Source organism: Bombus bifarius, unplaced genomic scaffold (genome assembly GCF_011952205.1).
Source record: "Bombus bifarius isolate JDL3187 unplaced genomic scaffold, Bbif_JDL3187 scf7180000008058, whole genome shotgun sequence".
NCBI classification, from domain to species: domain Eukaryota; kingdom Metazoa; phylum Arthropoda; class Insecta; order Hymenoptera; family Apidae; genus Bombus; species Bombus bifarius.
Window position 1 is genome coordinate 1,680,959 of NW_022884422.1, and position 24,225 is coordinate 1,705,183.

The window sequence follows — 24,225 nt, forward strand, 5'->3', positions numbered from 1 at the left end:
AGGGATAAGTTTTATTCGTGTCCTTATTTTATATTTAGAGTGTCGTATAAGTACTTCAATTAGATACTGGAATTTTCTACAAGTAGTTAAATTTTTTCCTCGTAAATCCCCATATACTTTTGTTTATGTAAAAAGCTATTTCAACAGAAAATAAAAATAAATAAACTCGAATAGCAAGTAGAGGAAAATTCTTAGTACGATGTAGGAACTTTAATATCAAATTCTCAGGAAAAATAAATTAAATTAAGCAGGAAAGTGTTTCATAATCTTTATATGCATACTACTATATTGATAAATTACAATTAATTATGTAATATATTTCCCCTTTATGGATTACATTCTCTTTCTACAGGTTACTACGCGTAATTACGACAATGCGACAAATTACGAATCAATCAGCATTTAGATATTATATGCTTATTATATGCATATTATATGCTTTATGTCGTTTACATAAAAATTTAATCTGTTTGAGTCACTTCCATTAAGATTGAATATATAAATCTCATTTTCTAATTTTTCTGATGTATTATAGTATGAGTATTTACAACTCTGAGATGTATTAAGAAAGGTCTGCTACGTCCTAAAATACTCTTAATTATTTACATATTCGAGAACGGATTGCCTAACACTAAATTCAACCTTTGCTTACTTTCTCCTCTCCTTTTTTAGAAGTTCCAATCTTAGATTAAGCAACAGAGAATAGTCAACGAAAGTACCAAAGTATAAGATTCGATTGCAAGAAACCACATGGTTATATAGGATACCTTCAAGGCAATTGAGAGTAATCTTTATTTAACGATGACATATAACTTTCTCGACGACATGATATTGAACTTTAGTCACCTAGAGAAGGAACAGTTCCCGCCAGAAGACCCATTCTTTAAGTACTTGGCCTTCGAAGAGCACCACGATCGCGAGTTGGCAGCAGGAAAAGGATCAACGTAACGAGCAAAAACGGGGAACCCACGATAAAAATCAAGAGAACTGCAAACCTGTTCGCCTATGTTCCTTATCCACCCCCACCCAAAGAGTTGTTTTAGTTAAGCACGAGCAAGAATATATACTTCTTCGTAGATCGTGCGGAGAAATTGTACATTCCGGACGTACCCGTCGTTTCCCGCATCGTTATCCAACCGGCGGTAACAGAATAAAACATGTTATTCGATTTTTTGGTAGTTCTTTTTAACTTTATTTTGTTCGTCACCATGGTCAACTGTAATTTGGATTTACAACTGTTACACGTGGTAAATAATCATTTCGTTATCGAAAGATTTTGCAATCGTTTTATGATTTTACAACCGTATGCAAATAGTTGTGATCTTTCAAACGGATATAACCTCTTTTCCTAGATAACTTGAAGTGAAAGTGTATAGTAATGTATTTATCTAGTAATGTGTAAAATAGTCGGTGATTATTTTGAATTATTATTAGTGTAAAGTAATTTTAAATTAATGCCAAAATGTGTTTTTTAAGGTGTTTCGACACGGTGATAAGGTACCACAGCGGGAATATCAAAACTATCCTAACGATCCTTATCGCGACTACTCGTACCATCCAATGGGTGATGGAGATTTAACGAACGTAAGTAAAAAATTTATGTAATAATTAATAGTCAATAATGGAATAATTAAAAGTCAATGTATATTATCTATAACATAGTTCACAACTATAAATATCGATTATGATCTTATCCTTATACATTTCAATATAATCACATCTGGTAGATCTTTATAACCTAGATACGAATCTAAATCTCATATACCATGTCAATACTAAGGTGTGGTTTAATAAAGTATTTTGCGAGTTCCAAGAAATCCTTGGAAGTACGATCAAAGAATTTTGTCTTTGCAAGTGGTTATTCAAAACTTTGGACGAACTCGAGACATTCTTCTCGCGTGTAATTTCATACTACATATTTTTCTACCATAGTAAGATGTAAAAATATTTGATTTTTAATCTTCTCAATTTTTTAATGGCGCACAGTAACTCTGTAAGATCACGTTTTCTAAAACGTCTCCTCCAACGTTTCAACGTTATTTCCACAAGACAGTGATAAAGAAAGTAATCATTATCTATTACGAAACAATTACGAAGTCATTAACGACACATACCGGCAAACACAAACGATAATTGTTTCGTGAAACTATGTACACAGCGAGGCAAGCTGCGAGAATACAGGATTGGGACAATGCTCCGTGAACGTTACGATCAATATTTCGGGCCAGATTACTGGCCAGAGAAGATCTATGCCCAATCGACTCATATTCCAAGAACTCAGTTGTCTCTGGAGCTAGTTCTAGCTGGATTATTCCCACCCTCGGAGAAGCAAACCTGGAATCCGAATCTACCTTGGATTCCGGTATTCTCGTTCTTCGAGCCTTATGAGACTGACAATCTTCTATTTCCGCATCATTGCCCCAGGTAATTCTTTTCGTGTCTATCTTTATTATGAGATGCGAATTACTCGTGAAAAATAGGATCGTAAGAACACCTGACAGCTCTTGATATTTCAGTATAATTATGTATCTTTATCGTTTGTGACTCAAGATACAGAGAAGAATACAGTAAATTCCTGCGACAAAGCAAAGCGCGGGATTTAATGAGCAAGTATAAACCTATAATGAATTATTTGACCCAGAGGACCGGGAAGGCCATCAACACGACATCCGCTGTTACTTATCTTTATAATTTGTTAAAAGAACAGGTGACGTTACTTTCATACTGTACATGTATTGAATATAGATTTTTGAAAGGATTAGATAGTTGAAAAACATTGATTTGCAGGCATCTCAAAACCTGACTCTGCCAGAATGGACCAAATCAGTTTATCCTACTCCGATGAAGGAGATAATCGCGCTAGACTTTAGACTCAGATCATACACAAGAACGCTGAAGCGTTTGAATGGAGGTACAAGGATACTAATTTTTTTACGTGGAACATTGTTAATATCACGCGAAAGATACGTTAATCATTCTTGTACTTTCTTTTTACAGGTTTGTTAATACGTAAAATGGTAGAAGATATTAAGACGTACAAAGCGGGCAAATTAGAACCGTACGATAGAAAAGCGTTCCTTTTCTCAGCGCACGAAATGAACGTCGCTGCAGTTGCGAGAGCTTTGGAATTGGACGAACCCATTGTTCCTGCATACGGTGCTACTCTCATTCTGGAAACGCTACGCGATAAGAAAGGGAATTATTACGTTCGGGTAAATATTTCGTCCATAAAATACAGAATGTTACATTAAAAATGTATTTATTAATAATTACTTTTATTACTTCGTTGCTAGGTTTTACACTGGACTGGAGTTTCCGAACAGCTTATGATCGAAACGATTCCTGGTTGCACAGAACTATGTCCCTTAGAAAACTTTTTTGCCATCGTAAAGGATGTGTTACCAAGCGACGATGAATATCATTGTCACCCTACTGAGAATATAAAAATCTCAAGCAATAGCGAACAAGTATATACCTCAGGCTCGAGTTTAGCTGTAGGAAAAACCTGGTATTACGTAATATCTTCTTTGTTCCTTACTATTTCAATTCTACGTAATGCCATCGTTAATGTTTATCATTAATTTTACGAAGGTAGATCAAGGATTGCAATAATATTGTTAGCGTTTGGAAAATGTTGATATGATGTTTTGCGTCTTTGAATTGAGATAGCTAGTAAAAGTATTTGAATACTGCTAAGAGAGATTTATGTTTGTATTAGTAGATTCTTTTAATACCAGTATCATAAGATGTTGCTATTAGAATAGTAATACTTATATGTAGATGCTCCATAAAGTATTAAATTAGACAATTGCAATATTGTTGTAATCTCTAGTCAGGATTATTAACACTACAGTCATATAGATATCTTTTCCTTCTTCATTAAGGTGTATTAAAAATTCTTGTTTATGTTGTGTGTATATAGCTATATATAAATATGTCGGAGTCAGGTTGGCATTTTGGGGTGTTCTATGAACCTTTACTTTACCGTCGCGGATGTAGCTAATATTTATCAGTACGAATGTGGACACTACAAGAGGCTATGAGTAATGGCAATAGGATGTTCGAGATGATGGTGACAACGAATTCAGGTTCGATAACGAATCCACGGTCCACGGGATGACCAGTATCAGCGTAACTCACTCGGCAATTCGTCCAACGACTAACTAACTAAAAACCCTCCCAATCCAGATGAAACTGCCCTTATATACTCCTGTCCCCGCTTCTCGGGTTAATCCTTGTTTTTAAGGAGAGTCATAAAATCATTCCGTACCTCTGTCAGGTACGCGGCCCTCCCGTGACCGTGGCTACGTCTGGTGACCCGTTATGTCACCTTAAACCTGAACCCATTGTCGTAAAGCCAGGTTGAAACATTAAAAGTTATTTTCCTTATTTTTATTGCTTAAACATAAAAATCTTGACTATGGTAATGGGGGGTATTTCCCAGCATTCCCGACGGAAAATCCCACTGTCCTTCCATCTCCGACAAATATAAAACATTTAAAATTATATAGATACTTGAACATACATGAATGTCGGTAGTGTGTACTATTTGAAAATCAAAGTATTATATTTTATAAAAAATACGTTTGATTCTCTAAACCGGTACATGTATAGATTAAAAATACAGTCCACACAGATCACAGCAGTGCCAATATTCCCGTAACTGAATAAAGAAGAGTGTTTGGCAGACACGAAATGAGAGCAGATTCGATTTGCAAGTTGACGACTTGATTCTCCTATTTTCATCCAGGTTAAAAGTTCAAAAACCTTTATTTAACCTAGAGTAGATCTAGCGAAATATTTATCAGTTTAGATTGACATTTTCCGTGACTGTGATAATGTAATAATGATAGTGGAAATACGAGTTCTCGTTATTAGTATAAAGTGCAATTGATGAACGCTAAAATTAATAAAAAGTACATTTCCTATTTTTTGACACTAGTTTTTCACGCTCAAATCAAAATGATAAATAATTTTTATCGATGATACAATCTACTGTATTTTTACAACAAATTTGCGGTTCCAATTATGTTAAATATGTTTATCTTTTTCGAGACAACATAGAGATAATAATACTGCCTTGATTTACATTTGAAACGAAATCAATCAATATATACCTCAATTGTTACAAATGCTTTGAGTGTATCTAAACGCATAATTCCGCAGAAGAGTCACTGGCTCATACAGTACACGTTGTACAATTCAGCTCAAACAGTAATACGCTTCAAGTGTCCTGTGTATTAATTTACATAAAACAATCGGCACATGTATTCTTGTGATGTAATGTTCGCCGGTAAACTGAATCGCTCAAGCACACATAGCGAATGACTTTTTAACGAGTGGTGTTGCTTTGGCTAATCTTTCGCATTAAGATTACAACTAGCCTCGAAGTCTCACGAAGAGGCGCAGAACGGATAAAATTGAGCTTACGATCGTTATACGAGAAATAAATTTTTCATTAATACATATAATTAAATCAAAATTTAAAAATATTTCTATCAGAATCTTATGGTAACTTTGAACTATTATATTATTATATATTAAAAGAAATTTATCATATACTACATTCAAGCATTTATACTCTCAATAATATATTGGAAATGGTTAAGATATTGACACAGTTTTATTAACGGAAATTTTTGAATTACTGATAAACAAAAAGCGAGTCTGAATGATCGATGCACATGCAACTGCAATATAGTAATACCTGTACGCCTTCTTGCGAAAGCTCTACAGTGACTAAGAAATATTTCGACGTTCAACAGCACGAACTAGCTTGCAAATGGATTGAAACGCTGCAAATACTCTGCAGCTTTGTTGAAGGCGCGCTGAAGCATTATTTGTTCTCTCATATTTATTACTAAAAACATATCCTGGATAATTGATAGAATTCATATTTCATTCCTTATCAATACTTCCCATTTCAATTGTGTATTAGACTCTTCTAATCGTTACAAGGATCATTAAATTCTCATTACAGCAAAAAATTAACATTCATCTTATTTCAGCAAACGATAAATGGCTATAGGATATTACGTGTAGGTGTAGTAAACAAGATACTTGATAATAGTTTTAAAATTACTAGTCACCGTCATTATCTTATTTTGCATATTTTCATCAGAAATACGTAAGCGTAGAAAACCGTACCAAACCAAAAAATTCGAGGTGATCCTTTACCGTAGCTTTCATTGGAGTTAAGTTGGGATTGGGTTGTGTGAAGATATTCTACACAGTTGAATATTTTATACATGAAATCTTACAGATGTAATCTATAGGAATTAATCGCGAACGATTGAAGGAAAATCACACAGAGTTCAACGATGCATATAATTTTGCATAAAAACAAATTTATGATAATTACAGGCAAGGCAAAACGTGTGGGAATTCTTGGACGATATCGCAAATAGTGACTTCTCAAGGCTAGGATTTCCCAATAAGCATGTAACTATTTAAAAGACAAACGAAGATAACCGCGGTTGACGCGTCAGTATCTTGAAGAAATTCCCGAACTGCATTGCGTAAATTGCGACCTTCCATATCATCATAGTGTCATTTATCCGATATCGTTGTAATTTCTTGAGAGCATTAGATCATACCTTTTTTAATAGAATAAGATCTTCATTAGAATATAACCTACATATCCGCAAAATTCTATAACAAAATTTTTCTTTTATGTATTATAACTTATTTCTCTAGATTTCGCAATGGATTCGTCCTTGCACTATGAAGGTAGATGATAATTCTATGACTTAAAGCGCAAGTATGACCATTTTAATGTAACGAAATAAAGAAAAAAATAACCAAAAACACTTTTGACACCATTCCTTTATAGAAGAACGATCACTGTTTCCTTCGGACAAATGGCGAAATATTTCTCGCGTTAAGAATAAGGTGAAATCAAGTGCTGTGTAGGTACAAGAAAAGAAGAATGTAGACAATCATTGGAAAGAATGCTGCAGGAAGAGCATTGTTCAAGCTTTATGATGTGTACATAATCGCACGCGTACATTTTTACAACTTTTCTTAACGTTTACTTCAATTATACGTAGGAATGCGATTTTTCTTACGCGCAAGAACTACTTACACGACGATTGCATCACGCGCAACCTTCAATTCTTTTTAATTGTTTTATAATCTTCATTCTCGATATAATGAATTTATTCTGAGACGCAAATATATTAAAAATTTAAATAATGCTTAAATGCTATTTTAAACATAAATTGATCTTCACATTAATATATAAAAAGAATCTTTTATTTAAAAAGATATTTGAGATTAAAGAATATAATATGGGCCAAACACTTTTTCGAGCAAAATGTGATTCGTCTATCCGCAATCGATTTGAGTAGGTTACTGACCGAACTTTTGTTTGGTAGCCTAAATGGTAAAACCGCGTCCGTGGGATGCATACAAGTGCATTATCAACACCAACAGTAACTACATTAAACTAGCAAATGCATTTTGTGTGTCTAAGTGAAATAGCTTGTCGTTGTTAATTTATGGCTGGGCCTCATATCATGTAGAAAACCTACCACAAAAATCAATCTACCATCAAAAATGAGGATTATATTTTCATAAATACATCATCAATTTCTCATCGATATTCCTCCATGATCTTTGTGCTATATGTGAATCGACCTGCCACTAAAATGTCGAATCGATTACAGCTGTCTCATCACTGTAATTAACTCGACGTTGCTTAAGGTGCGCTTCGACCGTGCATCAACGCCACAGAAGCGTGGATAATTTGCGGAGCGTAAATTGGAACGTACGATGGCGATGTCAGCGATGCCTATTTCAGTTATAAATATCTTGGAATGAATCGTGATGCGTTTCCGGAAGGTAAATGAGAATAGATAAAAGGATATTCTTTCAAATTAATAATTGTAAGAAGAAGTCACGAGAGCGTAAAATAAATCAAACAATCGAAAGATTTCGGTCGAAACTCCAATAGCGGTTTTTTCTAATTAAATTCGAAAAGAAACAAGATTTTCTTAAGTTGCCCAATAGCGTTTGCGCTTTCGAATTTTCCATTCATTGAATATCCGTGCGAGGTTTCGTATCTATTTGAAATAATCTGACTCGAGCGCCGCGTAAAGATTGCGTAAATGTGAGTCACTTTCAGATGTTCAAAGTATTATGACACATTTTATATAACGTGTTCACGTATAAACTGTACATAGTTAATACAAACATGGTATATCATATACATATGTATACGTGTTTAAGAGACAAGATTGGAAATGACCATCGGCGAGCGAGATTCGAATAATGTAACACGACACATACATACGTGAAGTAAATATAGAAAGAAAATCCTTACCCATTTTTACTACACTAACATCATCGAACGATTCTGTAGTTTCTCCGCAACTTCTCGAATGTATTCTACTTTTCATCCAGGTTTTCCGTTTTTCTTTGTACTCAAATGAACGATGACAATACATCAACTTAAAAATTGGCTATAAATAGTGAATTCAATATCACATTATTTTCTTTTCTTCACGTTTTCACGTTTCTCCTTAACCAACAAATTAAGATTACGATTTATGTTTATGTGTATCACTACATTTAATACTAGATGCAATCAAGAATCAATTCTCAATTCTGTGACTCGATGCTTTGTTTACCTCAAAAGTGTACTTCCGTAGATAAAAAATGAAGATTGTAATTTCACTAGACACTCGGTACAAATTTTACAACCGTTACACGATAAACTATGAGTATACAATGTTAGCTGTCACAAAAAAATATAGCCACTTAGCAATATACCGGATAACTACAAGCATGCACATGCTGCCAGGTTGAATCTGCTGTCACGCCTTGAGCTTCTCCGATGCATCGTGAGCAGGTGCCAGGTAAGGGGTTAGAAAAGTCGGTGCCCTCGGCATAGATTCTTCTTCAAGCAATTGTATTCACACATGTCTCTCAAGTGCTTTTCGTGTTGTCAAAACGAACGATACTTTAGTTATCGTGTACCGTTTCATTATACAAAACAGAACAAAATTTATATAACATCATGAAATAAAATTGCTCGTTAATAATACAAACATGTATATACATGTATATGAAGAATAAACAATTATCTGCTATTGAAATCAAATCATGATTATGTATCGATTATGTTTGCATACAGTATAATTATGTAATAATCTTCTATTTATACACTCCAATAGGATTACGATGATGATGTATTAAATTTTTCGTTTGAAATTTACAACCTCCATTGTGCAGCACAACAGAAGATTCGAATACGATTGTTTAAACATACTTATTATCGTAAAGTGTTTCGCTTGTTGTGTGCCGTGTCCATCTTTTTCTTATTCGACCGATTTGTTTCACTTTTAAGTTATTACTTCTCACACGTGTATCGGCGATAAAAGTAACCGCTAATACTACCGCCAATTTTCAAATTTCACCGTTCGATGCCGCGCTTTCACCAAATGGCAGATAATGAAACAGCTGTTTCCACGAGTATGAGGACATCTAACGGAACGCGCGCGCAATCGCGCCAGCAACAGCAGGAGAGAAGAATGGAAGTCGTGAGGGTCGAGAGCCGATCGTATCTGCAGTAGTAGGCAGACCGTTCAAGGAATCGACTAAGAAACCATGGCTGCAGGTTGTTGTGGAACGAAAAAGCAAAAGCTGAACAATTCGTCAAGTGTTCCTTGTAACGGTTCGATATTACAAAATGGCATACAATTAAGAAACAGTGTAATAGTAAAGCCTGAGATGGGCTTCTTTTGCTTCGATGTTCTTTATTGCCAATTACATCAACTCGACCCTCCAAAACCGCCCAACTTTAGCAACGAAGCATTGTAAGTAATAATATTCACTGTCGTTGTATTTACTTTTTTAAATTTTCTATTCTTTCTTTCATATTACCGTCTCTTTCTCTTATATAGCATATCTTTGTCTTATATGCCTACGTATCAGCTGCTCTCTCTTTTCTGTTCAAATGTTGTGTTCGTGTGCCTTCGCCTTCCTTGAGTTTCTTTGTTACAATGTTGATGCATCCAAACAACGAAATACGAGTTTAATTATAAGAATTTATCGCCTACGTAAAGTTCAATGTTGGTTTTCACTTCCGAAATATATTATTTATTATTTATTTATATTCATGATACTGTTTACATAAAAATAAAAATCATTTATTGCGTATATGTATGTATATGTATCTATAGGATCTTTTATAAAAATTTAATTTTCTACATATTTATTCCTTTTTCTGTTTATTATTATACAGAATCAAGTTTTTATCTCGTAAAGAAAATATATTTTCTTAGATTATCAACTTCATCCATATAACCATGATATATTTTGCTTAAAAGTATCCTTATTTATAAATAATATAAAAAGACAACATATATCTGTATGCATTGTGTATTTTATAGCCCATTATTTGTGACATGGACTATCGGAAAAGATATGAGGTTAAGAGGTTGCATTGGAACATTTAATGCAATGCAGTTACATGCTGGACTTAGAGAATATGCAACAACTAGGTAAAATTTTTTATTTTTAATTTAGATAAAATATTGCTTTATGTTTTTAAAAATATGTGGAACTTTTTAAAGTGCATTCAAAGATTCACGCTTTAATCCTATCACACGGGATGAATTACCGCGTTTACATGTTAGTGTGTCAATTCTGAGACATTTTGAAGATGGTGTTGATTATTTAGACTGGGAAGTAGGTGTCCATGGAATTCGTATAGAATTCCATAATGAGAAGGGTAATAAACGAACTGCTACCTATTTACCTGATGTTGCAACAGAACAAGGTTTGTAATTTACTTATATTTCATTATCTTTGGTAAATACTTTTATCACAGACTATAATTCTGTATTATACTACACAATATAAAATTCTATGCTACAAACATTAGATATTTTGAAAAGCACAGTTTATTGTGTTTAGGATGGGACCAGATACAAACAATAGATTCATTGCTGCATAAAGGAGGTTACAAAGGGTTGGTCACTCCAGATATTAGACGTAGTGTGAAATTAACAAGATATCAAAGCGAGAAGGTTACCGTAAGCTATCAAGATTATATGACACATTGGCATAGCCGAAGATGCTAGCAGCTGGCTTGGGGTCCTAGTCAAGGACCCCAATTGCCACCAAATTCTGTTGCAGTTCATTATAACACTAATACGTCTCACACCTCCCATTTACTATACAATAACACTCAATACAATTCTTATATGGCCAGTCAGGATCATGGATTAGTAATGACACAACGTAATCATCCTGCATTCATTCATCCTCTTCCAATACCCCCTATTTCTCCCGTTATGTTACCTATATGGGATTACTCATCATTTTGGTGGGATCAAACAAGTTCATCTTATCCTCCATCACATTCTCATCTTCATCCTCCGCCCCGTGTTCATCGTTTGTCACCACAAGAAACTGCTGATCGTGGAATTCGTAAACGAAAATGACATTGGAGGCGACTATTGTTTGCAATCTTTCATTGTTTAAAATGGTGCCTACTGTACTTTGTATGTTTCTGCATACACAGTTTCCCCCTTATGATACCACATGGTCCTCCTTGAGGACAATAGCATTTTATGTATGATGGCACTGTCTTTTTTCGTTATCTCAGATGACGTAATTAATATCATTATTTAACTAATAATTGGTATAATCGTAAACTATATACGCATATACGACAAGTGCATTAACTTTTAACTTTAATATTTATAATCATTGATAAAACTATATGTCAAATATTCAGATTTTAAAACATATATTATATAATTGCCTATTCTCATGTATTTTAATGCGTTCATAAGTTAAACAACACGATTCAGTTCATAGAATAAATATTTCAAGATTAAGAAATAGATTATACATAATGTGCAATTAGCTTTGCCATCATACTTACTGTGTCCATTTATATTTATGTCTGCAGTATACGAGTGATATGAATAACTTTATAGCACAGTGATGCTGCCTGCAATTCACTGCCTGCTTCACAAGGTTTAATGTACAAATTCACGCGAAAATGTTTCTATTATCCATATATTATAAAAAATATAGAATATCATTTTTAGATAAATACATAAGTGAAGATTGAAAAACATTAGATTTTCTATTGATAATATTTCTTCTAACGATGTTCTATTAATTCATACATAGTATATAGTTATTATATTCTGCATAACTTTTGTATTATTATTTACCGAAAGTTATCGGAAATTCACATAGATGGTTAAATTAATATAAATTAGATAATTATCTAAAACTATATGTTACATTCTCTTAAATTAATCATATGCAAAGAAAGTTATTAACTTCCTTATCGTTATTTTGTCATGACTGTGTCATGAATAATATATATGTAAGTACTAATTTTTAACTTACTAATTTAAATTTCATTGTATTGATGGCATACATAAATTTTGCTTTAATATGTGCAAATGCTTACATTAATGCACTGAAATTTTTAAAAGTGAAAGCCTTTAATAACGTCTAATTTTTTATTAACAATATGGACTTTTATATTTTTATTTCTTTTTTTTATACCATTGATACATTGAAATTTATTAATTCTAGTTATATTATAGTCCAGCGTATTATTACAGCAAAGGATCATACTACTGAATACATAAATATGTAATTCTTTGTGAATAATCATAACTAAGATTAGTCATAATCAACTAAATTAATAGTAGATACCTATTTGAAAATTATTATTAATTTTACGAAATTTAGATAATACTCTTAAAAAAATAGCAATGTAATAAAAATGATAGAATGGGACCTCTACTGTAAATAAGCAATGGACTGCATTATGACTATTAAAATGCGTTAATAATAGTTGTATTATAGTTGTAGATGAAGATGTGACGATCTCATTGTGATTTTAATATTGTGTGACTCATAAAACACAAATAGAGTTGCTATTGCTTTCTGTAACATACTTATCTTATTACTTTGTTTTTCTTGAAACAACTTATTATTATATCTTGTTAAAATGATTCGATGAAGCAAATATTTGGTGACTTTGAGGTACAGTAAAATGTGTTCTTCCACGTGTTGATATTTTCACTTTTTTTATTTACTAACCTTCACTTAACTACTTCTATACACTGCCAAGTTATTAATTACTGCTTTTATTATTATATATATCAAAGCCCTTGTTAACAGATACAAGTGGAGCAAAACTTGATTTTGTTAATTATAATATAATTATTTTAATTAAAATATATAATACACTTGGGTTTTCTTGGTATAAGCATTTGTTTAGTATAGTTTTATTATTCATTGTTTATATATATATACACACACATATACTCAGCATTATGTGATGTCTAATTAACTGCCATTTATATACTTAAATAATGTCCAGTATTTGAAAACTAATTGCATGTGCTTGATTTGTGACAATAGAACATTTCAAGTCCTTAGTTAAAAATAAAGTATTCAGAGTGAATAAATTTAATATTTTAAGTTTAAAGTGTATAACAAAAATTAGTAATGAAATAAAAGAGATTAACATGTTTAAGGGATGAAAACATCATGAAATAAATATACATCTTTTTATATTTATATTGAATTAATGTTTCTACATTGATGTAGAATAATATAAAACATACATTATTATATAGGAGATATAACTTTGTTGTTTTTATGCACATAATAAATTTTTCATGTACAAGTAACTGAAATCATTTTTCTCTTAAAATTGATTTGCATAATAAAGTTAAGCGGTAATATACATTATATAATTACAAGAGTACTTGCAATTACGACTAAAAAGATTTAATATTTTATGCTGTTGCTCACTTAAAAAGAGCACATTATTCTATGACTTCAAATGTATTTTAATGGACAAAATATGTATTGTGCCTAATGAAGAGGATTTCTGTTAAATAATTTATACATAATAATATGTATCTACATAGATTCATAAAAAATGAAAAGTCCACAATTGAATGAATATAAAGAAAAGTTATAATAATTTATTATATGATTGGAACAAATGAATAAAAATTTTATATTATCAAATTTGATTACACTATTGTAATTGTTATTAATATCCCTATTCTGTTATATATGTCGGAGATGAAAGGACACCGGAGCCTTCCCCTGGAACTTCGGGAAAATCCGTAAAATCGTAATTAAAGTTTACAGTTGTAATTAAACAATTTGCCGTTATTCTGCCCAATGGTACTTGTTTGCGATTTGTGATAATAAACTTGGGCTCAAGGCGACCATCAGCCGCCGAACGTAGCCGCGGTCAACGGGACGGGCGCTCCGTCTAACAAAGGTGCGGAGTGATGTTATGACCCTCATTAAAGGAAATACCCATAGAGGTACCTGACAGTAAATCATGCTAACGGTTCCTTCGGACAATGAATACCTGATGTTGAGGCACGTACATAGCACAAGTCCAGTTAGCCCGAGGACCCGCTATAAAACCTGGGTTTTTTCGGCAATTAGGATTTGTGCAAACGGACAGGCAGCTTTTGTCCCAAATCGACCAATCGACAGTGACGTCGATCCGAGGATCTTGTGTACTTAGACACCCCACCATAGTTTGGCCTCGGTAGCGTCATTGGGACGAAAATTCATTCTTTCTTGAGATCTCATCGACGAAGGGAGTAGCGTCTTACGACGAGTGAGTAGTACACGTTTGAGTTAGAGCAAGTATATCTATCCTCCCGTTGACCGTGGATTCGTTATCGAACCTAAGACCATTTTCACTAGTGTTGTGAGTGCCTAATCACCGCTGTTGATTGTTGAATCGGTAGTGTTCATACTCGTAGTATCAGGCCGTATCTTCGTTATAACGCAACGCTGGCCAACTCCAAGGGAGGTCTATCAAACGCCCACAACCCTGTTCCTGACTCTTCTCCGACATATATATACTTAATTTGTATGTACTACAACATTTTATATTCTTTAACTGCTCAAAATTGTTTGAAATTATGATTAAATTTATAGCTACGAAACAATTAGTACGTTTATGTATGTATTTAAAAGAAGGATAACATTCATTAGGAACGTACTCCATAATTAATGATAAAATAAGTTTCGTTCAATTAATGCATAAATGTACTTATTAATTATATTTAAATATCCAAAATATATAAATTGATGGTTATTCATGTATTTTTGAAATTTTAACTAAAACAATAATATGCATTCTGGTATTAGAGAAACATTCAGTAGAAAAATGGCGGGCAATGAAACAGCTGTTTTTTTGCGTGATGAGACATCTAGCGGAACGCGTGCAACATAATCTCATATGCAATAGCAACAGCAACAGCAACGAATGAATAAGATGCATGATACGGAACCGATCGCATCTATCGTACTTAGAAGAGTTAACTAAGAAACCATGGCAGCTAGTTGTTGTGGAACGAAAAAGCAAAAGTTGAATGATTCTACAAGTATACCACGTAATAATACCGTAAGTTTACAAAATGGTATTCGTATACGGAACTCTATAATAGTTCAGCCTGAGATGGGCTTTTATTGTTTCGATGTCCTTTACTGCCAACTGCACCAACTTGACCCACCAAAACCACCCAACTTCAGTAACGAAGCTTTGTGAGTATTTGTTATTGATATTCCCATTCAGCTACTTTCTTGTTTGCTATTTTTAATAGTTCAATCTTTTATGATCTTAAATTTGAAAATACGTTTCTTCCACTATGATATTTTTGATATTTTATTTATGATTTATCTTCTGATTGTCTCATTACATGTATTTACATTTCGTGTTTATAGCTGTATCCGAAGGTTATAATTTTTATTTTATGAATATGATATTGCAAATATGTCTCAAATATTATTGACACAATCTTTGTATTCAAATAGTTTTTATTCAATCGAAAATAAGAAAAAACATTGAACATATTTTATTTTTATTATTTTGTGACCTATGAAATACTTGAAAATGTTCGGTAAAACTAGATATAAGTAGTAACTATGTAGATAAAATTACATGCATAAATATTTGAATTAGGATTTTTGAAAGACTTGTGCTTTTTGATTTCATATCATTTTTCAATTTCAGTTAGATGAGAATTTTGTATTCAAATTTTAATATATTTGATCAAAATTAATATTAATATATTAATATTTATTAATATTTTTATATTAAAGCCCTTTATTTGTAACATGGACCACGGGTAAAGATATGAGATTAAGGGGTTGTATTGGTACATTCAATGCAATGCAGTTGCATGCTGGATTAAGGGAATATGCTACTACTAGGTAGTATTTTATATTAAATATAATACCAATATAAAAAACATTTTATATATGTTTATAGTGTATTTTTTTTATAGTGCTTTCAAGGATTCTCGGTTTAATCCTATCACATTAGAAGAACTTCCACGATTACATGTAAGTGTTTCTATACTCCGACATTTTGAAGATGGAGCAGATTATCTAGACTGGATAATAGGAGTTCATGGAATTCGTATAGAATTCCATAATGAAAAAGGCAATAAACGAACTGCTACATATTTGCCAGATGTAGCAATAGAGCAAGGTTTGTATTTTCGTTTTATAAATTTGAATTTGTATCTTTAAGAGAATTTTGTAAACAATTGTTCTATAATACGAAGCAACATATATTAATGAATTAATAGCTTATTTAATGATTAAATTATGTTTAAGTTATGGTTATGTGTAATGGTACTTGTAGAATTTTACAAAGTCAAAATTTTATTGATCTAGGATGGAGCCAAATTGAAACAATAGACTCCTTGCTACATAAAGGAGGCTATAAAGGATTAGTTACTCCTGATATTAGACGTAGTCTGAAATTAACTCGATACCAGAGTGAGAAAGTGACTGTGAGTTATCAAGATTATTTGACACATTGGCAAGGTCGAAGATGCTAGCAACTGCCCTGGGGTTCTCTCAAGGGACCCCCCATTTATCATATATCTGGCAACATTTGTTATCTAAATACAGATACATTTAATTGTTGTCTACAATATATTAATTATCAATGCAATAATATAATGGCCAGTCAACAAGCATTCATTATAATAGAAGTTAATTATTTTTCATATACACAATTGTGTTCAATATCTATTAATTTTATTGTCTTATCCTTACAAAATCATCTTTCATTTCTATATATATATGTACAACTTTTTTATTTATCATTATATCATAATCATTATCACAAATGTCTTCCTGTAAAAGCTATGGAATACATAAATATGGTACTAAAAGCAGTTCAACTTAACCTTTTGATATTTCCAGTGGTGTGGTTTACTTCATAAGAAAATATGTTTGTTAACAAAGATAATAGAATCCTGAGTATGATGGCCTTATCCTTTCTAAATCATTATTTACAAAATACTAAATGTAGTAAAAATAATATTAATGTTCAAGCTAAATACAGTTGGAAATCTTTTTCAAACTGTTCTATATTTAATATAAATATATTTTCATTTAGCTCATATAAAATATTGTTTATTTCATTTTTTTGTCCATAATATGTCTCTTTTATTGTGACATTTCCTAATTAATAGTTGAAAAATAAATGTACTTAATGTGTTTACTCTTGCCATCATACTAACATCTGCATTTCTGATTGTAGTCCAAAAAATTGTGATATTCAAACGAAATTAATATATTTCACTATTAGTAATATATTTGAGAAAGTAAACATGGATGTCTGGTATGTATAATTGTAAGAATTAATAGCTTTTTTTAAACATTAAATATTAAATATACTGTTTCTTATATAAAAAATAAAGAATTGTTAAATATAATACTGAAAAATTTTTGGAATTAATATTTTATATTACTTTTTTGTATAGAAATATATATAATATCGTGTACATATAAGTGTATTTTTACTTATAAAGATATAAATTTATTCAAGCACAAAAATCATTCATGTGTATTGTTTCAGTAATTTGTTGTTTGAATACTGAAACAAAATGAAAAGTTGTGCTCTATAATTAATGAAACTATAATATACTTTTTATAATACACAAAATGTTATAATGTTCCAAATAAAATTTTAACAAATATCATATTTTATAACAGACCCATTTTTTAAAACTATTTTTTAATTTATGAAGTTATTCAGGATAATTAACTGAATCTGTTCATTGTCCAAGATTTATAATATGATCACATATTTTTTTCTAAACTTATAAAATTATTATTTTTTTAAGATGTTACATTTAGATAAAGACAATTTATGTTTAAGGTCATACTATAATTACAATGCACCTGTAATTGATTTATAGAAATGGATAATCAATAATAGACTTTTTGTGATATATACAGTCTAATTTAATACTTAAATAAATAATTAAATTCTACTAAAATTTGTTATACATTTTGTAAATGAATAAGTTTTATAAAATTATTCCATACAGACTGATTAATTATACGAATTAATTTATTGCTCTTAACGTTTTACTATATAATACATTTAGTATCATTGAGGAAGTGAGTTTTTATCTGACAGTTTAGTATCCTGTATAAAATATAAGAACAAATATGTAAATATGTTATGTACATACAGACATATATGCATACATATATTAACATATTCTAAGTAATACGTATATAACTATACCTTTCTATTTTCTAAGTATTTATGAATCTTTAATATAGTATTTGTTATGTTTTCCATCGATGTTACTTGCGAGTAGGTCACTGTGCTAGTTACAACCATATTACAGAGGAATAAAAATGATAAGGCTCTAGCTTGAGGTCTGACAACATTCCACCAGAATTTCAGAAGTTCGTTTAATTCATATATATATGGAATTCTATATCCTATACTTCCAGCAATCTATAAGAAATTGTCTAGATGTAAAAGGTCGATTAATTACAATATAAAAAATAAAGGAATACAAAAATGTTACAGCAAGATTTATTGTTGGAGCTACTATTAAGGGATATAGTAATGCATTACTCTCAAGGAATGCAGATGCTTTCAATTCTTGACACGTTATACAATTAGGTCGAAATAATAGCAGATTTTCTGTAATAAACTGAAAATAACAATTGTTAGTTTGTTATGTATTATTATTATTATAAATTAATTTATTGCTATTCTTTTCTATTGTAAGAAGATTTAATGATTTTTATATATTTTAACATACAGATTTATGACAAAAATATGCAGAAAGTGCTGTTCCTGTTGATATAAATAGCATAGTAAATGTCCAACCATGATGACGTAATTTTAATTGTTGTCTAAACATTGAATTAATTACTGTCCCGTTAATACCAGCCATCCCTGCTATTATAAAATCTCCATATTTTAAAGACCAACTTAAAAAAGTGATACGATATTATTAGAATTTTTGTATTACAAATAATGAATTAACTTGAACAAACTTATTAATGTTATATCTTTATAATGTTAACAAAAAATTATGTGACAAAATAAGGTTACATACACTTCACGTTGCGGTTTCCATTCATTAATTAACTTAAACCGATTTTCGATAATCTGGGAATTACTTAACGTATAGTTTGAGGACAGTGTTATCATTTTTCAATTTCTTAGATCTTATTCTAAACGTCTACCTACACTTTCCCCTTAACACCATGTAATATATTGTATATATTTTTAACGTATAATACGACGAGTTTTATTCTTTCAACATTACCTACTCGACATAGAATACATATTATGTGAATCTTTCTACAGATTATGGTTTTATTCTTCACCGTAAGATGTCACTGTTCGAAGCCTTTTCAGCTTGCGACACATACTGGAAGTTTATACAGGTGCAATTACAAACTTTAAACATACCGTCGATATTTAAATAACTTCTATTATTAATATTAAAATAATACATTCTCTGAAATGAATCTCTTTCTCATTCTAATAAAAATATCGTCCTTAAGTATCCGATATGAATATTTCCGAAAATTATATGTGTACGTCCGCCGGTGCAATCGTAGGGGTTGCTTTCACGGGGGAGTGTGTCACGAGACGACCTGACGTCACGTATGGTGCGATCGACCAATCGGAGGTGGCGTTCTCACGACTAGTTAGTTTTCCGACTGCTAGAATAAGCGCGACGCCATATTGCCCGTGGCCGAGTGGTGGCGGCCTGTGTTTATATCCGTTTCGTTTTACCACGTTTCGACGGGCCACCGGGAGGTCTCGCGAGTGACGTGCCGAGCCGTGTATATGCCCGTCTACGCCACCCGTGAAACAGGTCGTCGATTCGCGTGACAATAGTGAACCGTGCGCGATCGTGGAGTATCGAAGTGACACACCGTTCTTTGTGTTACTCTCTTTCCCATTTCTTCACCCTTCCGTAAAGTAGTGCCGTTTACGCTTCTTTGTCGACGTTCACCCTTTATCCATAGCCTTGTGTTCTGACGTATACGTGCACCAGGATTTAGTTGTCATCAAACGAGATGCCAGTTCGTAAGCAAGGTGGTAAGCTCTCTTATTCTATCGAAACAAAAGCCACCCTCTGAACACGTCGATTCGAAGTAAAATCCAGAATCGTCCAATGGGAGGGGCGATACGTATGGGTCACTCAGTCAGCTGTCATCTGACTGTCAGTTGCATGCCTCTTTAATCGCTGCTTTCTCTCTTTCTCTTTCTCTCTTTCACTGGCATCGGGTTATCGAGTTTCACGTGCTTTTCAACGAAATGCGAGAGAGAACGCGTGACCTATTCGCAAATGGTTTAATCGTCGATACCGTGGGTGAAAAAGACTTCGCCAACTCGTTGTTATTGTTAGTTTTTTCAGGCCGTGCGCGAGTTGCGCACGACGCTCGACCTTGAATTATATAGTTAATCGAGAGAGGTCGCATGTTTACGGGAACGCAAAATTACGTTCGGTGTAATCGCGCGTGATTATTAAAGGGATGATTAATGATCATGATAACTTGTTGGAGTTTCGACCACGTGCAGTGTTACTTGGTTCGTGGTGCTCGCGTCGAACGCTTTTACGAACGCGGTGTCGTACCAGGAGGTCATTATTAAAGCTAATTCAAATCCCTTAATTAAGTAATTCCTGTAATTTCATTTTATCCATTTCTTTCATTTGATCGTTTTTTTTTCGTTCCTTTAATCGTAGTTCGTGTTAACTACAGTTAAACAGTTGTTAAACGGTTAAGTTAAATTATCGAAAATATGGAAAGGATCGATAGGTCGAAGTATCGAGTACGGGATCTTCGTCTCCTCGATGTAGGCCAGTATAGTAGAATATGTTGCAATAATCACACGGCTGTTAGTTGTCGGTGCTTGGACATGGTCCAAGAAAACGCAATAATTTCAGCTCTGGCGAGACTCTTTTGCCGCGATTATGTGACGAGACAGATAGGACATAGGCTTTGTTGGCCGTATCACGTGTATTCTCTAGAAATTTCTCTTCTTTTTATTCTACCTTCCTTTACGATCGGTTTCAATGCGTTTATTTTACCTCCTAATAAAGGTTTTTATCTTAATAAACTGTTCGTGACAGCTGATGCGAGTGACCCTTGGCTTTTACTGATTTTCTTTGAGACATTTTAAATAATGAATGTTTACCTTGTAAATTTTGTAATGGAATAATAATAGTATTCTTTTATCTGTGTTTTCCGTTTTCTTATTGCATGAACTGCTTGATTGTTAACAATTATTTAATGTATAATTTAGTGATATTATTTTGATTAGGAGTTTGATTTCTTTCACAAATTGAATAAACTTGTCTGTCTTATTTCTATTGAAGCGGTCCTTGAGATGTGGGTTGATTCTATAGTGATCATGATATAGATGTTTAAAGATCAGGTAACTAAAGATCATAGTAAACTATCAAAAACAACTTTCTTTTGTCAACAATAGCCTTTACTACAGAGCATATAACGCTACAACCAAGTAATCTAAAGATAATTGTCCATCATTCGCTAATCTCCTCAAATTTTCTCAAATTCTAACAAACATATTACAATGTTATAAATAGTATTTCTTGCATAGATAATTGATTTTTTAATTAAAAACATTGGTATTTAATTAAGTATCCTTATGCACCATCTTTTTTGAGCCGTTGGTGCCCATACAACTTTCACTACGTTGAACATCAACGACATTTTCCACAACCTCTCTCATTAGGTTTCTGCCTATTTATCGTTACTTCTTAGGCTCCGACGCCATAAACTGGTGTCAATAGCACTTGATTTATGGACGGGTTTCCATCTAGGGTCAGAGCAAATGGAGAGGATTTAGTACTAATCGATAACTTAGCCGCAACTTCGTTCAACTATTCGAAGAACTTTTGTTTTATAAATTACGTGCGTTATTGCGTGCAATAAATTACAAAATGACATCGTAAAATGTGTCGGGTTCCATGCTTTTGGTGTTGGATTGGGAAAGAACTTGGTGTTTGAACGAAACGATCCGGTCTCGCATAAAGAAACGTAACGAGAATCTGATAGAGTTGGAAGAGGACTTCCCCTAATCCTGACTGCTCGTTGACCTCTTATAGAGATACGATGAAAACGAGTACTCTTTAGTAGTAGCACGTGCCAGCAAGCGGCGTCTCTCTCTATGTATGCCTTACCGATCGATAGGAAGAATTTCAGTAGCGCGTACAAGTAGTTCATACTTCTGAAACATAATTTTTTCCCGTCGATGTGATACCTATCGATTGTATCGATGTAATTATTCTTTAAACATCGGCTATATCACGTTCTTTTTTCAATATTTTCGATTACCTTAAAAGAACGAAAGAACGCATGAAAATATAGCGGCGAAAGAAACATTAGGGCGTTTAAAAATTGTTGATAGATGAATTAAAATGCAGTTTTGCATTGATCTATCACGATGTCTTGATCATTTCATTTAATGTTTCTCGGTCTATTGTTGGTACTATCGTTTCTATATACGCTGTTACCAAATTTCCCTTATTCAGATTTAGATTCTTAGATTTAGTGTGTATTAGGAAAAGGAAAAATATTGCTCGCGAACTTAAAAACGCGAATTACACGACTACGAAATACATATATACATAGGTAAAACACGAAGAGGATCGGTTCCACATCTTCCAAAGATTGTACGCGAGAAACGAAATCGATTGTCCAACTCACTAAGTGCTTCTTTATAATCCTATTAGCGCAAAAAGATCCATATCGATCGTTCGAATTCGGGTCGTTTCAAACGTCTCACCACTTTCTGTTTTTAATTCCAACAGTCCCATTTACGAGGTGATATTATATAATTTGCGATTGGTCTTTAGGCATTTGAATTTCTTGTTTCGGAGATATACTCATAGCGTTTTCCGCGACTATGATTTGCTATCCTTGCCTTCGGTGGAAAAATGTCTTGTGTAGTTAATTACGCGGGCCCGGTTATAAAACATCCTGGTCGATACATCGTGTTGAATGGCCGTAATTAAATTTGTCCCTAATTATCTCTATTTCGAGGTTATTTAGACATCGTCGCGCTTCGTTACCATCTCACCACGGTTTCATAAGCGCCGGTTCACTCGCCCTTTGAGCTACTACGGCAGTGAATGAAAAAAAAATGAATTTTTTTTTGTACTTCTTTCCGCTTCTTTCCGCCAGGCCCGTAAGGCGATACGCGCGCGCGACACCGAGCCAACCAACGACGCCGATAGTTTTCAATTTCTGCGGTGCAGGCGCTTCGTAGGCAAAGACGAGGACAGAGTCAAGGATGGTTTATGGGTCGGTGATTCGCTTAGCCCGGCAACTCGCGAAGCTTTTATGCATGCCGATGTATGTACATTTTATATTCCTCGGCGGTGTTTCTACGTCGTAAAGCCGCGTCTCCAACGGCGCAATGTTTTGTTGGTGAATGCGCTGAAAACCTCGAAAAAGGGTGGATTTTAATGGTATGTCGGCCACGAAGGGTCCGTCGGTTCACTTTGCCGCCCTTTATCGAAAAAAGACCGTGAAAGGAAGTTGCAACGCGTTTGAAGACAAATAAGCGCGCTAGCTTTTATACCAGTTGCACGACTCTAAACAGGGCACCGTGGTAAAAGTGGTTGATTCGTGAAAGGCACGAAATCTGTTTCTTGTTCCTTTCGATTAATTCTGCATACGCGCTCGTTGCTTTATTATGGCTGCCTTTGTTGCGTAGAGAAGTAGTTGTTAGCCTGTCACGTTGACTTACGTTTATGAAGAAATGTTTCACGAAAATGTTATTGTAATATTTACATATTAATTATTTACGTTCAAGTATATTAAATTTCGTGTTACTTAATAATACTTCCATATGATTATAAAATAATTTGATATTATAAAAAT

General features: G+C 33.0%; 5 protein-coding genes across 7 annotated transcripts in view; 3 read left to right on the top strand and 2 right to left on the bottom strand.

The window, feature by feature from the left end:
* LOC117208292 (serine-rich adhesin for platelets) overlaps positions 1-8,782 on the bottom strand; it is a 134,720-nt gene extending 125,938 nt beyond the window's left edge. Inside the window, exons 1-2 of the mRNA XM_033449339.1 lie at positions 8,631-8,782; positions 8,324-8,462 (exon numbers count right to left, since the gene is read on the bottom strand). The gene's annotated coding sequence lies outside the window, so the exon portion shown is untranslated. The remainder of the gene's footprint in view (positions 1-8,323; positions 8,463-8,630) is intronic.
* LOC117208295 (venom acid phosphatase Acph-1-like) lies at positions 1,061-5,612 on the top strand. Its single transcript, XM_033449354.1, has 7 exons — positions 1,061-1,247; positions 1,477-1,584; positions 2,159-2,424; positions 2,551-2,707; positions 2,788-2,911; positions 2,998-3,212; positions 3,294-5,612. The coding sequence occupies exons 1-7, from the start codon at positions 1,158-1,160 to the stop codon at positions 3,579-3,581; spliced, it is 1,248 nt and encodes a 415-aa protein (XP_033305245.1). The 5' UTR covers positions 1,061-1,157; the 3' UTR covers positions 3,582-5,612.
* Positions 8,783-9,519: 737 nt separating the features above from the next.
* Positions 9,520-17,397, top strand: LOC117208234. The gene is given in 9 exon segments (XM_033449226.1): positions 9,520-9,818; positions 10,395-10,505; positions 10,578-10,783; positions 10,921-11,076; positions 11,161-11,446; positions 15,313-15,570; positions 16,129-16,239; positions 16,314-16,519; positions 16,708-17,397. Coding segments are annotated over 9 exon segments (1,710 nt in total). The 5' UTR covers positions 9,520-9,609; the 3' UTR covers positions 16,875-17,397.
* An 870-nt stretch (positions 17,398-18,267) lies between these two features.
* Positions 18,268-19,942, bottom strand: LOC117208260. Its single transcript, XM_033449288.1, has 5 exons — positions 19,413-19,942; positions 19,113-19,284; positions 18,873-19,001; positions 18,581-18,799; positions 18,268-18,478 (listed from the first exon to the last, which is right to left on the bottom strand). The coding sequence occupies exons 1-5, from the start codon at positions 19,505-19,507 to the stop codon at positions 18,440-18,442; spliced, it is 654 nt and encodes a 217-aa protein (XP_033305179.1). The 5' UTR covers positions 19,508-19,942; the 3' UTR covers positions 18,268-18,439.
* A 172-nt stretch (positions 19,943-20,114) lies between these two features.
* The window catches only part of LOC117208256 (disks large 1 tumor suppressor protein), a 526,768-nt gene continuing 522,657 nt past the window's right edge, over positions 20,115-24,225 (top strand). For 2 of the 3 annotated variants that reach the window (XM_033449269.1, XM_033449273.1), the window contains exon 1: positions 20,115-20,407. In XM_033449269.1, the coding sequence (XP_033305160.1) occupies positions 20,389-20,407 (19 nt within the window). In that variant the 5' untranslated portion in view covers positions 20,115-20,388. Of the gene's footprint in view, positions 20,411-24,225 lie in introns of all 3 variants that reach the window. The other variant, XM_033449267.1, reaches the window with a different exon arrangement.